Source organism: Camelus dromedarius, chromosome 11 (assembly GCF_036321535.1).
Source record: "Camelus dromedarius isolate mCamDro1 chromosome 11, mCamDro1.pat, whole genome shotgun sequence".
In the NCBI taxonomy this organism is placed as follows: Eukaryota; Metazoa; Chordata; class Mammalia; order Artiodactyla; family Camelidae; genus Camelus; species Camelus dromedarius.
This window is the reverse complement of record NC_087446.1, coordinates 58,639,407-58,653,429: the sequence shown is the minus strand read 5'-3', so window position 1 is coordinate 58,653,429 and position 14,023 is coordinate 58,639,407. Positions and strand designations below refer to the sequence as shown.

Sequence of the window (14,023 nt, the reverse complement as noted above, 5' to 3'; positions counted from 1 at the left end):
TTTATGCCTCCACTCCTTAAATGACATGGATTCTCCCAGAAGCAAGGAAAAAGCAGCACCAGGTTCTGAGTGTTTATTTCAGGCAATGGTAGTCTCCAAGGGAAGACTGAGGAAAAGACAGACATTGCTGTCCCCCCCTGGGTAAATCATGACATCACATGAGGGTACTCAGACCTGCTGCCCACTGAGGAGGGGCCTGCTCTCCCCAATGGGGCAAGAGCGGAAGAGCCAGGGCAGACGCAGCCAGTGGGTTCTACATTGTGGCAGCTGGGGAACGGGGAGATCCGAGCCCCGCTTCACAAGTCTGCGCCTGATATTGGGAGAAAAGGGGGGATACTGGTTAGCAATGGTCCAGGGCAGCCCGTTTGTGCTTCTCCAAAGAAGAGGATAAACGCTATCCCAGGTTTACTTGGCCTGGATCCGAGCTCCCTCCCCTTCTTACTAACAGGGTTCATCCTCTCCTGTTTTTGTGGTAGCCTCTGTCCATGCCCCTCTCTCCCTACAAGCTTCCTTGCCTTGAGGACCTGGCACTCTAGGCCTGGGGAGTTGCCTTGTTATGGGTGGAAAACTCAGTTCACCCAAACTCCTCCACTCTTCATGTTATTATTAACAGTCATCAACATCATCATTTATTGTACTCTTGCTTCAGAACCAGATGCTTCATAACCCCATGGTCTGGAATCCTGACAATAGCCCCACAGGGCAGGTATTAGTTTTCCTATTTTTCAGAGGCTCAGAAAGGTTAAGCTACTTCCCCTGAAGTGCCACCAGGAAGACCGCAATCCAGGCCTGTTTAACTTCCAAGTCTGGGCTCCTTCCTGGACACTGTGCTCCCTCCCTGTGCTTCTTCCCTTGAAGAAAAGTGAGTGGTGGAAATGAGGGATAAGGGGGTGTGAGCTGGATGGTGGGGCTCTCACCTATATATCAGAGATGCAAGCAGCAAAGCCATCAGCCCCAGCACGATGCCCACGAACAGGGGAGCCTGCCCGAGGCCTGCTTCTTGACCTACGAGCAGAATCCCAGACAGAGCTACAGTCAGTGTCTGCTTCCTGTCAGGTAGCTTCTGCCACTCCCCTGCTTCATCCTACCTCTTGTCCAAGTACCTACCAGGCATGACAAGCTGGGTGCTGACCATTGCCAGGCTGTTGGTATCAGTCAAAGACACATTGAGGCAGTAGGTCCCCGAGCCACCCGTCAGTACCTGGTGCAGAACCAGCTGGCAGGTTGGGCTGGGTGGCACAGGCTGACACAGCCGCTGGGCAGGGGGCTGGCACCCTGGCGATGAGATGTCCATACAGGCTTCCTTGGGTAGTCTGGGAGAGATGTCACCTTATGTCAGGGGGTCTGGGAAGGAACACTAGACACCAGAGTGTGGGGCAACAGTCAACCCAAGAGTTCTCAAGGCAACCAGTGGGCTACTCACCTGCCTTGGCAAGACACAGTCAGCTCAAATGCATCCCCTTCGCTGGATGGCACAGCCTGCAGTATCTCAGCACTCTCAATGCCCTCTGCAAAGTTGCAGGATTTTAAGTCTGGAGTTCCTCTCCCAGTCCTCCCCAAAGGCCCACGGACAGGAACAGCCTAGGGCTGTTTCTCCAACCCCATCCTCCTGCCTTCAAATGAAAACGCTGGGATATGGGTATTATTCTTGTCCAGGTGAGCTTCCTCCTTTCAAGCTGTGCTTCCACTCGGCAGCCCTAGGCAGCACACGCCTCCCTCTAGCAACCCCCAAAATACACAAGACTCACGGACAATGTCCAGGGTGAGGGAAAAAGAGCCATATCGATACAGAACACAATCCAGGGGGACTTGTCGCTTCACCAGGATTAAGGCAGCTGTGCCATCCAGCAGAGGGCTCTGGGAGCCTGGCAGGAGAGGATCAAAGAGGAAAAGTCAGGAGACAAATGACTCACCTGGAAACAGAGGCCAAGCAGGCATTTTTTCCAGGTAGGGCCAGAGCTACTGGATCCAGGCTTGGAATCAGACAAGACCTGGGAAGTCTCATTTTATAGATAAGAAAACTGAGGCCCAGGAGGAAAAATGACTGCTCCTGGGTCACACGGGTAGAGTTGGCGTTTTTAAAAATCTCAAATATCACACCCCACACTGTGCCAGGTCATGGCCTAGACACTCAACACACGTTAACTCATCTAAGCATCACTATCTCAGTCCTCCCTTTTCAGTGTTCCTACCACAGTCCCAGGTAGGCCTGCTTTGGGGTAGGGATCCAGGTGGGTGGGGTGGGAATTGGTGTCAGAGTCTGGGAAAGATTTCTGTGCATTTACAGTAATCAGAAAATGAGATATAAATATTATGTAAATGGTTACAGTCTGCTCTCTGACCTTCCCTTCAGGGAACAGCTCTTTTCATGGGTAGAGAAGCAACAAGTTCTCTCCCCATGGCCTAGAGGAAGACCCTGGTTTCCTGAACTCCAGATCTATTCCATGCCATTAAAAGGAACTTGTGGGGAGTGGAGTATAGCTCAAGTGGTAAAGTGCATGCTTAGAATGCACAAGGTCCTGGGTTCAATCCCCAGTACCTCCACTGAAAAAAACAAATAAATAAACCTAATTACCTCCCCTGCAAAAAAAAAAAAAAAAAAAAAGAGGAACTTAAGGGACTTTAAAACCAGTGAAGACTGAAGGGACTCCACTGCTAAAGCTAAGGATGGGGTAACATCCGGGTCCTGAGTAAGTCCTTCAGCTCTTTAGAGTGGTGACAAATGCCCCACCTCAAACCTCATTCACACTGGCCCCCTTACCTGTAATCCTTTCTGTAGGCATGAATGGGCTGGCATCTGGACCCTCAGGCTCAGGGGTGGGTGCCTCTCCAGCAGTGCCCTCTACCAACTCTGTAGTTGTCACCTGTGCAGCTGTGGTCCCAGAGGGCTCTGCGGCTGGCACTTCAGGTGTGGTACCTATGGCCTCGGCAGTTGGCATCTCTGCAGGTGTGGTACCTATGGCTTCTGAGGTTGGTACCTGCTCAGGTGTAGTGCCTGTGCCCTCTGTGGTTGGCACCTGCACAGCTGTGGTTCCAGAGGGCTCTGCAGTTGGCACCTGACCAGGAGTAGTACCTACGACTTCTGCAGTAGGCACTTGCCTGGCTGTGGTGCCTGGAACTGGGGAGGAGCCACAGGAGGTGAGGGGAATGGCAGCCTGCAGCACCACCTGGGCAGTGACTGGGCCAGGCTCTAGGTAAGTGTGAGTGACCACAAGTGCCCGAGAGATCAGGGTCCCAGTACTGTCTCCGAAGTCCCAGGTGTAGGAGAGGTCAGCCCCAGCCAAATAGCCACTAGGGTCGTGGAGCTGGAGGGCAAAGGTCAGAGGTTGCTTTCTCAGGAAGTGCTTGTTGCCTCCATCCAATGCCTGCAGCTGAGACACGCTCACGGAGAAGGGCACCTGGTCTGGGATTGGAGCCAGAAAAAGTGAGGACCAGGCCTGGGCCAGAGCTTCCCCTTTCACAGCCACACCCTCCAACCCCAAGCTGACTGGCCCTTCACTGGCTCCAAGCCCCACATTCCTCTGCCCACATCTTCCTGGCTCTGCCCCTTTAAGGTTACACACCATTACCTCTTTCCTCTTTCCTGTCCAGCCAAACTTCCCCATCTCCTGCGAATGGCCTTGTCCCTTCCTAAATCCTTACCAGTAATGATGAAAGCTGAGCGGGAGTGAGCGAGGGGTACGTAGCTCTGGGACCCCCGGCGGTGGTAGACAGTCACTTCCATGGTGTGTGTGCCCAGCACTGCTGTGCCTGTCCCAATGCTCAGCCCGGACACTGGGCCCCCCAGAACTTGCCAGTATTGGCCTGAGGTTTTTGGAAGGAAAAGTAGGGAAGGGGGTTACTAGTCAAAGGGAACTGAGGCAGGATTAGAGAAAAGACAACCAGAGAAGGAAGGTCAGGAGATGTATTGAGGATGGTAATTTCAGAGGGAAGCTTATATATGGGGGGCAGGAAAGGAGTCCTAATGAAAGGTTCTGTGGGATGGGACTGTAATTGGAGAATGGTTCCCAGAAAGAACTGTAACAGAATTGACTAGGTGCTATGGAAGAGGAAGGAGTCATGGGGGAAGTGAAGACTATGGAAACTCACAGAGTTTAAGGGATGAGGCCAAAAGGAAGGGGATCAGGCAGGAAGAGGTGAATCCAAGTGTGGAAAACAGGCCAAAGAATGGAGTCTCTTACCCCAGGTCTTCCATACATAAACAAAGCTTCTCCTCCGAGATGAGGGGCCAGATGGGCAGGACCCCCCATCAGGGAAGACACAGGTATCATCAGGTTCCTGGGAATACACTGGCTGTCCTCCCCACACCTGACTCCCTGAAAGGAAGATACAGAGTCCCCCTCAAACTCTGGCATTCCTTACTATACACCAAAACCTTAAACATGGCTCCCAGAGACAGGCTCTAGGAATACTCCTGAGCTACAAAATATGTTCTCCTCAGTATAACCCATTTGGGGTGATGGTGGGGGAGGATGGAAACTATAATTAAAGATTCTTATGTATATACTTAGCATAGGAAAGAGATTGGAAGGCCATATGTCAGAATGTTTAGGATGATTTACTCTAGCTAGTGGGAAAGGAAAAATAACAGCTCAACTAACATTTATTGAGCCTTCACTGTAGCCTAGGGCAGGCATTTTGCTAAATTATTTATATATTATCACATTTTAATCCCTTACAACAACTTTTAAAATAGGTATCATCCCCAACCTACAGATAAGGGAGTGGAAGCACAAAACAATTAAGTGATTTGCCCAGGGTCACATACTACTAACAAGTTTAAAACCAAGTCTGTCCAACTTCTATATCAACTGGGTCTTCTGTCCCCTATTTGAGGGACTATAATCTTTTTTCTTCTTCCTTATCTGTGTTTTCTAATTTTTCTACAATGAATATGTATGACATTTATAATTTGTGGGGGAAAAGAAGTAGAAGAAGAAGGGTCATTCCTTGAGCTCACTGAGGGTACCAGGGATTCTGAGCCCTGGGAATGAGGCCTGGAGGAGAGAGGTACTCACCATTGATGATGGTGTTGTTGGTCCAAATGACCTGTCCATCTGGCAGCACCTTTTGGCTTTTAGGAAACTGAAGGGCAATAGAGAAGGAAGCATTTGCCCCAACCAGTGTAGGCCCATCATTGCTGACCTTCAGGGAGACCTGGCCACCTGAAAAGGGTAGCTGCATTAGCTGGGACTCCTTGGCTTCCCCTCCCCACTTGCCTTTTCCCTTCCTATCTTCCCAAGCTACATTCAGCCCAGTTCTTACTCCTCTCCCCACCCCATTCCTACCATGCCCTCCCCAGAAATTGCCAAGTTCCCACCTCTCCAGCAGTCAGACCCCTGGATTTCTGTCCACTCTGGATAAAGCTTCCTGTTCCATGATTTAGTTCTGAGCTGCCTTGAGACACCAAGCCAATCCCGGTCTCTGGGTCCTAAAAGGAAGGTACCATGAGGGCCCTAAGGTCATCTCTCACTCCCTTCTCAAGGGATAACAATGTCTCATGTCACCCCACTCATTCTCACATTCAAAGTATATTTTAATTTACTGAATACCCACCTCATACCAGGCACTGTGCTAGGTTCAGAGAACTTAAGAAATGAAAAAGAAATGGTCCTGAAGGGATTCAAGTTAAAGTATATGAAATAGACATATGCATAAATTATTATAAATTCCAGGCGCTGTATAATATGAGCCATAATAGACATGCACGAAGTACAACAAAATGACAAACTAAACTGACAGTTCCACTCTGGTATATTGGGAAAGATTCTATGAGAAGCTGGCCTGTGGGATAAAGCACTCCAGGCAGGAGGCCCAGCCTGAGCAGACACATGGCGGTATGCAAGCACACGCATGACAGGGGACCACTAGGCGATGTGGTGACGTACACTGTGAGAGATGAGGCCAAGAAGAGGGGCTGGGGGCTTTTCTCCTGTGGGCAAAGCTGCCTGAGAAGATTTTCTTAGTTTGTTTTATTGAGATAGAATTCACGTACCATACAATTCACCCTTCAGAAGTTTTTGAATAAGATCAGATTTGTGTTTTAGAAGGACCACTATGGCAGGCAGTGAGGAGGATGGATCAGAAAGGTAGAAGTTGGGCGTGGGGCCAAATAAAATTATTATAACTGACCAAGACAGAGGTCTGAGAAAAGGGGACAAGATGGATCTCCGTATGTCTCGCCCAGATCCAACAATTCTCAGCTTTTGCCACATTGGCTTTATCTATTCTTTATTGTTGTTGCTGTTTTGTTTTTTGACTAATATATTTAAAAGTAAATCCCAGACATCATGTTATTTTAAATCCTACAAATTCAGTATGTACCTGTAAAAAAATTTTAAAAATATTTTCTTGAATGAGCATGTCAGTTCACACCAGACAAAATTATCAAACGCAGTCCATATAAAATTTCATGAATATCTAAAAATGCCTTTTTCTGATTTTAAAAATCAGGATTCAGAAAGTAAGCATAGTATTTTAAGAGCGTCAGGTGGACACATATGAACAAAATATTTTCAAAATACATTAGGAAACACAGTAAAAGGGAAAGACTTGAAACTGCACCATAAGTGAGGGAAGTCAGATCAAGGAGAACTTCCTAGAAGTCTGTGAGATCTAGAGAAATGGTGGCACAGGGATTTGATATACATATTTCAGCACAGCAAAAACTGTCCTCACTCCATTTGTAATGTGTGCTGGAAACCTGGTGGATTCTGCTGGGGAGGATCTGGAATCGCCCATTGAGCATCCCACCACTAGAGCAAAAGAGTCATAAGATGTCCCATTCTTTCTCCATGCCCAACCCTCCCTCCTCAGAGCAGCACGGGACATTCCAGACCCTCTCACCATCTCCACCCCCACCGCTCACTCCTGTCACGAGGCTCCAATCCCCCAGAGCCCTTTCATGTGATACTCAGCTGAGACCCCTCTGCCTGTCTCTTCCAGTAACAGAGCCAAAGCCTGGGCTGTGTTCACCCATGCCCATCCCAAAGAGGGGGTGTGGCGCCTCATTACCTTTCTATCCAATACCACATTCTCTTTCTCCTCACGTTAAATACCCTATCCCAAGTGCCTGAGACATTGTCTAAAAGTCTCCCATTCATTTCGCCCCTTTTGGAGACCTGTTCCAGCTCACTGCCCAAGGGGTTTTAGGATTAGGACCAGAAAGATTCACTATTCTCTTGCCCTTCCAAGCAGATGGGATTATTTTCAGGCTCAGTCCCAAATCTCCATGTGGGGAGGGAGCTCAGGTGCCCAGACACTCACTAAATCAAATTGGGAGAGAAGCCAGAAGCATTGCTGCTATCTCCCATTAGGAAGCGGAAAGCCAGAGCAGGCGTGCAACCCCAAATTTACACTTGTTTGTATCCACATATCCCACACTCACCTTCTGTGGCCCCCACAGTCAGAAAAACACCCATCACAGCCACATGGAGAAGGTATTTTCTCACCACCAGATCCATCCTGTTCTTTCTTCCAGCAACCAAAGGTGCTGGAAGGTGGGACAAGCCCCTATATAAGAAAGGGGTGCTCATTTGCATAGCCCTTCCTCCTCTCCTTCTAAGGGAGGCCTGGGAGGAGCAAGAGGACCTGAGAAAGGCAGAACTGACGAGGGATCCTGTCCCTGGACATCTTGCTACTCAGTGAGTTTCTGGTTTCAGAGTCATTCTCATCTTCTCACACTCTATCCTCCTGGGAAAGAACTGACTGAAGGGCAGCTAAGTAACACAACACGTACCGGTACACACTATTCACCATGGAAGAGTAGATCAATCAGTTGTGAGTCAAATTTAGAACCTCTCAAAAAGACTTTAGAAACAGTGACCCTGCATCCAAAAACAAAGAGAGACAATTTCCGGGTAGTCTGAGAGGCGGAGGCAACGACTCCTCTGAGGCCCAGGAAATTCTTACAATGAGATTCCCAGCTTCCTGCTTTTCAGAGGAATCTCCTTGGGCCAGGTGGAATTTAATCTCAGATCAGTACACATTTTCCCGGGGGTGGTGAAAACGGCGATTTAGAGATCAGGAAATCCTTACAGACTCAGGACACAGGTAGGATTCTCGAGTCCAAATCAAATACTTGGAAACAGGTATTCGACCTCCCTACCTAGGTTGAAACTTATCTTAATATCCCTCAGAATCAAACTTGTGAGGGGCGGGGTCATTTGCGGCGCGGGGCGCACGACTGGCACCGCCCCTCTGACGTTGGCCAATAGGAGGGCCTGGGGGCGGAGCCATGGAAACGCGGGAAGGAGGGGCGGGGCCTCTGGTGGCGGTCGGGAACTGGGGGGGGAGGCGGCAACATTGTTTCAAGTTGGACAAATTGACAAGAGCGAGAGATACAGTGCGTTCCATCCCGACCTGGGGTCGCGGTGCTGGGCCCTGTTCCCCCTCCTCGGCCCCTGAGAGCTGGGTGCCGCTTTCTGCAGGGTTCCCAGGCCCCCGCTCCAGGGCCGGGCTGACCCGACTCGCTAGCGCTTCATGGAGAACTTCCAAAAAGTGGAAAAGATCGGAGAGGGCACGTACGGAGTTGTGTACAAAGCCAAAAACAAGGTGACGGGAGAAGTGGTGGCGCTTAAAAAAATCCGCCTGGACACGTGAGTGGCCTCTGTACCCGGGACTCCTAACTCGGGAGTTCCTTGAGTGCCCCCCACCCCCACCCTAACAGTTGGGTAGCCATCCAGGGACCGGAAGGTAGCAGGGAGCGACTTCTTTGGAAGTGGAGAGGTGGGTTGAAGGACAGTAGAGGATTTCCCTGTGGAGAATATAAGGTACTGTAGAATCCATGGTAAATTTCCTCCCCAAAGCCGGGTTATGACCCCCAAATGTACAGTCAGAAAGACTCAAGAAGAGGAGGAAGGAGGCCTCTGAGAGGGGGCCCAGGACTCCCGTGTAGTTGGGTTTTGTGGTAAGCAGTAAAGAGCACCTTTTTGAATGATAGGCCCTCCTCACTGCCCCAACCCCACCCTCATCTTAGAATTCTCTCCCTCTTTCAAAAGAATGGCAGTTGAACCTCACTGGCCCCTCTAGAGAGGCTCGGTGCTGCTACTCCTTTTTTTTTTTTTTTTTTTTCTGTTAACCTTCTTCACCTTCACCAGGAGGCTCTGCTAACCTACCCTCGGGAAAAGAAGAAATAATGATCTTAATGTATCCAAAAGCCATTCCCTTTCCCTGTCCACCCATAAATTAACCCCTACAGCCCCCCTTCTTTCCCTTTCCTAGGGGATGCTGGGGTGGTGTCTCTGTAGGGGAGTGGGAAGAGTGACTGGGCTGGGGGGAAAGGAATATTTGTAACCACATTCCCATCTCTGCTTTCCCAACTTCTCCAAGTGAGACGGAGGGTGTACCCAGTACTGCCATACGAGAGATCTCTCTGCTTAAGGAGCTTAACCACCCTAATATTGTCAAGTAAGTATGTATCTGGGAGGTGCTCTGACAGTAAAGGAGGATGTGTTCTGTGTGTGTTGTCTAGGCATTTCTCTCCTTCACCTCTATTCCTGGACTCCCTTTCCCTAGGCTGCTGGATGTCATTCACACAGAAAACAAACTCTACCTGGTTTTTGAGTTTCTGCACCAGGATCTCAAGAAATTCATGGATGCCTCTGCTCTCACTGGCATTCCTCTTCCCCTTATCAAGGTAATCCTTCTTATCACCTTCTCTCCAACGTGGGCATGTCTTTTGGGGACTGAAGGCAGGCAATCCAGACTGAGTGATGATTTGTGATCTTGGCTTCCTTCCCAGTCCTCATCCCCACCCCACCCCCAATACACACATACACACACACTCTTTTGTTATTTGTATGTGGCTCTTTCACTGCTTATTATGCTTATTATGCTTATTAACCCTAGGGCTGGGCAGGAGAATCAAAGAAGTTGAAACTCTAGTGAGTCAACTTAGCTCAGGTGGAAGATGAGCTGAAACTCAGATAAATCAGACTTAAGGGCACTTGGTAGATTCCTCCAAAGAGCTTTTCCACCTGTTTGGTGCGGAAAATAGCCAGTCAGTTTCTGGGTTGTCTGTTTTGCTGGGTTCTTTACTCCTGGAGCTACTTTCAATCTGTCAACAAACATTTATTCAACACACATTTACTGAACACCTTCACTGTGCTGGACACAAGATATGGAAAAGAGATGCAAAACTGAATAAGACCTGATCTTTATCCTCACTGGACTGAGGGTCCACTGGGAGAAATTGCTTGTTAACATGTAATTATAACTTAATATAGTAAAGGCTTTAGTAGAACTTTAGAGGCACAGAGCAGTCCCTAATCTGCTCACTGTGATGGAAAAACAGTCTTTTCTCTCCCCTCTTCAGAGCTATCTGTTCCAGCTGCTCCAGGGCCTAGCTTTCTGCCATTCTCATCGCGTCCTGCACCGAGACCTCAAACCTCAAAATCTGCTTATCAACGCAGAGGGGTCCATAAAACTAGCTGACTTTGGACTAGCCAGAGCCTTTGGAGTCCCTGTTCGTACTTACACTCATGAGGTGAGTTCTCGGCATGTCTTCTCTTAACTTCCTGGGAGGTGTTAACAGGGACATTCACAAAGTTACTAAAAATATCTAGCCAGCAGTTTCTCTCTCACTAGATGGAAAGTATCTCTGACACCCCAAGAGGTCTTAGAGTATGCACAGAGTTCATAGTTTGATATCAAGCCAGGAGAGCTGGATGGCACAGCATTAAAATTATGATCACTTGCCTCAAGTTTTCCAGGAAGGTCGCAAATTGGGCTTTCAGAAAATATGGTCCTGAGAGCCAGGGGCTAGGTTAACTCTGAGCTAAGAAGTTGTATGTGGTTATTTTACTTAGGGGAAATCACAGGGGTGAGAAAGGGAAAGACGGAGGGAAAGAAGTTGCTTTTTAAGAAGCTGAGAGTTAGCAGACTAGTGTTGAGAAGCTGAGATATGGGCATCTCTATGCCCCCTACACCACCCTCCCCTTCCTGCTCTTGTCCCCAGGTGGTGACTCTGTGGTACCGAGCACCTGAAATCCTTCTGGGCTGCAAATACTACTCCACAGCAGTGGACATCTGGAGCCTGGGCTGCATCTTTGCTGAGATGGTACGGAGGCATGCCCGAGTTCCACCCAGCCCACTCCTCCCCACATTCAAGAACAACCAAACTGTTTCTTGGCCCAGAATCATGGCCGTTCTCTTATCACAAGGTTCTTCCTCTAGAGTAGCACAGAGGGGTGGTGGGGAAAGGACTGTCAACCCTGATGCCACCCACAATGTTAGGATATCCTCAAACAGCCTTAGCACGCACTATACATGTCTCATCCCTGAATTGAGCTAAATCATTTCTACAGCTGTTTTAGCTGTAGTCTGCATATATTTGGGGAATGAGTTCCATTTAGTGTCTCCTTCTTTTGGCCTGTAGACCTTATTGTAGGGTACCAGGAATGTGATGAAACCAATTGTCTTCACCTTATCCACACCTTTTATTTAAACTGCAGACTTAGATCACGTCCCCCCTCCACCTCTGGCTTTTCAGATTGAAGGATCCCTGAGGCCCAGCCTTATAAGAGAGCTCTCATCCCCTTTAATACAACAGTGGAGCGAGCTGAGTTTTCAAATCAAATCAGCAGCATGTTTTCTGATCCCTTATCTGGGTTATAACTGGGGGCTTGGAGACCATTAGCCTATAAATATAATGTGAATTTATCCCCAGTGCATTACCTACAATTGCCCATATTCATCTCTCAATTCATCAAAAAATATTTGTTAAGCACCTAGTGTGTACCCAGCACCATGCTAGGTGCTATGGGGAACACAGAAGAAATGGAAGACACAGTCTCTGCCCGCTGTGCTCCTATCTAGAAGTGGCTGCATCACAAGGAGGGGGGATGACCGAAGTGTCTACCCCACACCCCGTGAGTGGCTTGGGATCCCTTTGCTACACGTCAGTGGCACCCCAGACATTCACCCCCTCCCAGCCCCACCCAGCCTTGGGGATCTGCAAAGCCATGGTTGGGGGAAGGAAGGAGGGGGCAAGGAGACAGATGAAGGGACTTCATTGTCTCAGGCTCTGTGTGACTGACCCCATGAAAAGCCCTGGGGAGGGAGTCATGGGGCCCTGCTGACCTTCCACTGCCTGTGGGAACCCGCATTATTCAGTGGGCAGTTTTTACTGACGTCAATGTGGGTCTTGGCCTTTCCTCTCTCCCCATTTTCAGGTGACTCGCCGGGCCCTATTCCCCGGAGATTCTGAGATCGATCAACTCTTCCGGATCTTTCGGACTCTGGGGACCCCTGATGAGGTGGTTTGGCCAGGAGTTACTTCTATGCCTGATTATAAGCCGAGTTTCCCAAAGTGGGCCAGGCAAGATTTTAGCAAAGTTGTGCCTCCGCTGGATGAAGATGGACGGAGCTTGTTATCGGTGAGAGTGGGGGCTGGGCACCCATTTCTTCTCAGTTGCTCCCCTAGGGCAGGGTTTTTCCAAGATGAAAGAAGAATGAGGCCTTGGACTCCTGGTCTCAGCATCTCCCCAGCCCCTGCTTGCCTCTCGTCATTTGTGCACCCATTAGATATAGGGAGGAGGGAAATAGGAACTCTGCCTTGGGTGAAAGGAATTCTATTTTCCTGATTTCTCAAAACACCTGCTGCCCATTCAGTCCATTATCACATTACTGAAGTCAGCATGCGTCTCTCCCTCCAGCAAATGCTGCACTACGACCCCAACAAGCGGATTTCAGCAAAGGCAGCTCTGGCTCACCCTTTCTTCCAGGATGTGACCAAGCCAGTACCCCACCTTCGACTCTGATGTCCTTCTCCAAGCCCCTGCCTCCAGGATCACCCTCTCCTCCAGTGGGGGCCCGATCTGCCTTGGTCCTGGGATCTTAGCCCACTGATTTTGTCTGGCTGCCTTAGCACTCACCTGCCCCTCTTAGCCAGCCAACTCTGGGGAAACAGCAGGTGGAGGGGAGAAATAGGTAAAATTGAAAGGAAGCTTCAGTATTAGATGCACTTATGTCAGCCTCGACCATCCTATCCCCCTCCTCTTAGTCATTGCTTAGGAGGGCTGGTATTTAAGGAAAAAAAAAAAAAAGATTGACTCTTCCTCATTCCTCCATATAGGGTTTGCCATCCCAGTCTCTGAAAGCCCGGCAATTATTATTTTCTGTGTTCGGGATGACAGAGACCCCAAGCCTCCTGCAGCCACTGTGTTTGTAAGGCCAACTGAAAGCGAAGGGGCTAAGTTGGAACTTTTGGAAACAAAGCAAAACAAAAACATAGGGAGGGTCCTGTTTTAAAGAATTAGGTTAAATAATAGGTCCAACCAGTTTATATCTTAGTTTTAGTGTTTCATCTCACCTAATAGTTTGGGAGACTCCAGATTCCCAGTCTCCACAGTCCTGGTGGGGCTGCAGTAGAAATGATTACTCCTAGTCTTCTTGCCTGTCCCTTTTATAGGCAAGGAGTGTCTGGGAGGCTCTGGGACAGGGACTGCTTCACTGAGGCCTTATGGAGACAGTGAACGATGTTTGAAATTTTCTCTTCTTTTTAAGATTCTTAATTCTTCAGGTGCTAGTTCCCATCTTCCTCTGAAGGCCACCCCATGGAGTGAAAGTGAAGGTTTAGACATCATTTTGAGAATGCTGACACTTTTAGGACTGAGTGGGGGGGTTGGGAAAAAAATTTTTTTTCTTTAAAAGAAGGATGAACAAGTATATTTATATTTCAGGTTATAATAGTTTTTTAAGTCGGAATGATTGGACTTGTTGCCATGGGCACCTTGGGATTTGTAATGCAAATGTCTTTAAAAAATCCTTTTCTCTTTTTATGATTTTGTCTCTCTTCTCCCACCTTTTGTCCTTGAATGTTCTTGCTATTAACATTATTTGTAATTTAGTTTGTAATTCATTAAAAAAAAAAAAGTTCCTGGTTTTATAGTTCATCTTTTTACTCTTTTACTTTTGTGTATTTACTGAAAGAATGTTGTGAGAGAGAATATGAATGTGTGCATATAATTGATTTCAGACCCCACCCCCTCCTTTTCCTAATCTCTCTGTGCAGGGTTACCCA

The 14,023-nt window shown here is 48.5% G+C and overlaps 2 protein-coding genes across 5 annotated transcripts; one reads left to right on the top strand and one right to left on the bottom strand.

Moving 5' to 3' along the window:
* Positions 1–71: 71 nt before the first annotated feature.
* On the bottom strand, positions 72–7,495 carry PMEL (premelanosome protein). 2 transcript variants are annotated; one of them, XM_064491122.1, is made up of 11 exons: positions 7,388–7,495; positions 5,321–5,431; positions 5,019–5,165; positions 4,182–4,316; positions 3,643–3,804; positions 2,762–3,403; positions 1,749–1,865; positions 1,424–1,508; positions 1,108–1,313; positions 918–1,029; positions 72–310 (listed from the first exon to the last, which is right to left on the bottom strand). In XM_064491122.1, exons 1-11 carry the CDS (start codon positions 7,461–7,463, stop codon positions 169–171), a joined length of 1,935 nt encoding a protein of 644 aa, XP_064347192.1. In that variant the 5' UTR covers positions 7,464–7,495; the 3' UTR covers positions 72–168. The 2 variants fall into 2 exon arrangements, with proteins under 2 accessions (XP_064347192.1, XP_010975198.2); XM_010976896.3 differs by having other exon boundaries at positions 918–1,005.
* A 770-nt stretch (positions 7,496–8,265) lies between these two features.
* CDK2 (cyclin dependent kinase 2) lies at positions 8,266–13,086 on the top strand. Of its 3 annotated transcripts, XM_064491118.1 has the most exons (9): positions 8,288–8,344; positions 8,430–8,597; positions 9,331–9,408; positions 9,517–9,637; positions 10,316–10,486; positions 10,958–11,059; positions 11,727–11,870; positions 12,174–12,377; positions 12,657–13,086. In XM_064491118.1, exons 2-9 carry the CDS (start codon positions 8,482–8,484, stop codon positions 12,759–12,761), a joined length of 1,041 nt encoding a protein of 346 aa, XP_064347188.1. In that variant the 5' UTR covers positions 8,288–8,344; positions 8,430–8,481; the 3' UTR covers positions 12,762–13,086. The 3 variants fall into 3 exon arrangements, with proteins under 3 accessions (XP_064347189.1, XP_010975197.1, XP_064347188.1); XM_064491119.1 differs by lacking the exon at positions 12,657–13,086 and having other exon boundaries at positions 8,266–8,597; positions 11,818–11,870; positions 12,174–12,311; XM_010976895.3 differs by lacking the exon at positions 11,727–11,870 and having other exon boundaries at positions 8,267–8,597.
* Positions 13,087–14,023: the final 937 nt, after the last annotated feature.

Coding starts and splice junctions, on each gene's coding strand:
- PMEL (XM_064491122.1), bottom strand. CDS start 7,463: ATGGATCTGGTGGTGAGAAAATACCTTCTCCATGTGGCTGTGATGGGT. Junction 5,166..5,320: donor GGGGTCTGACTGCTGGAGAG/GTGGGAACTTGG, acceptor TACCCTTTTCAG/GTGGCCAGGTCTCCCTGAAG. Junction 311..917: donor CTTGCATCTCTGATATATAG/GTGAGAGCCCCA, acceptor TCCCAATATCAG/GCGCAGACTTGTGAAGCGGG.
- CDK2 (XM_064491118.1), top strand. CDS start 8,482: ATGGAGAACTTCCAAAAAGTGGAAAAGATCGGAGAGGGCACGTACGGA. Junction 9,409..9,516: donor AACCACCCTAATATTGTCAA/GTAAGTATGTAT, acceptor CCCTTTCCCTAG/GCTGCTGGATGTCATTCACA. Junction 11,871..12,173: donor AAGTGTCTACCCCACACCCC/GTGAGTGGCTTG, acceptor CCCCATTTTCAG/GTGACTCGCCGGGCCCTATT.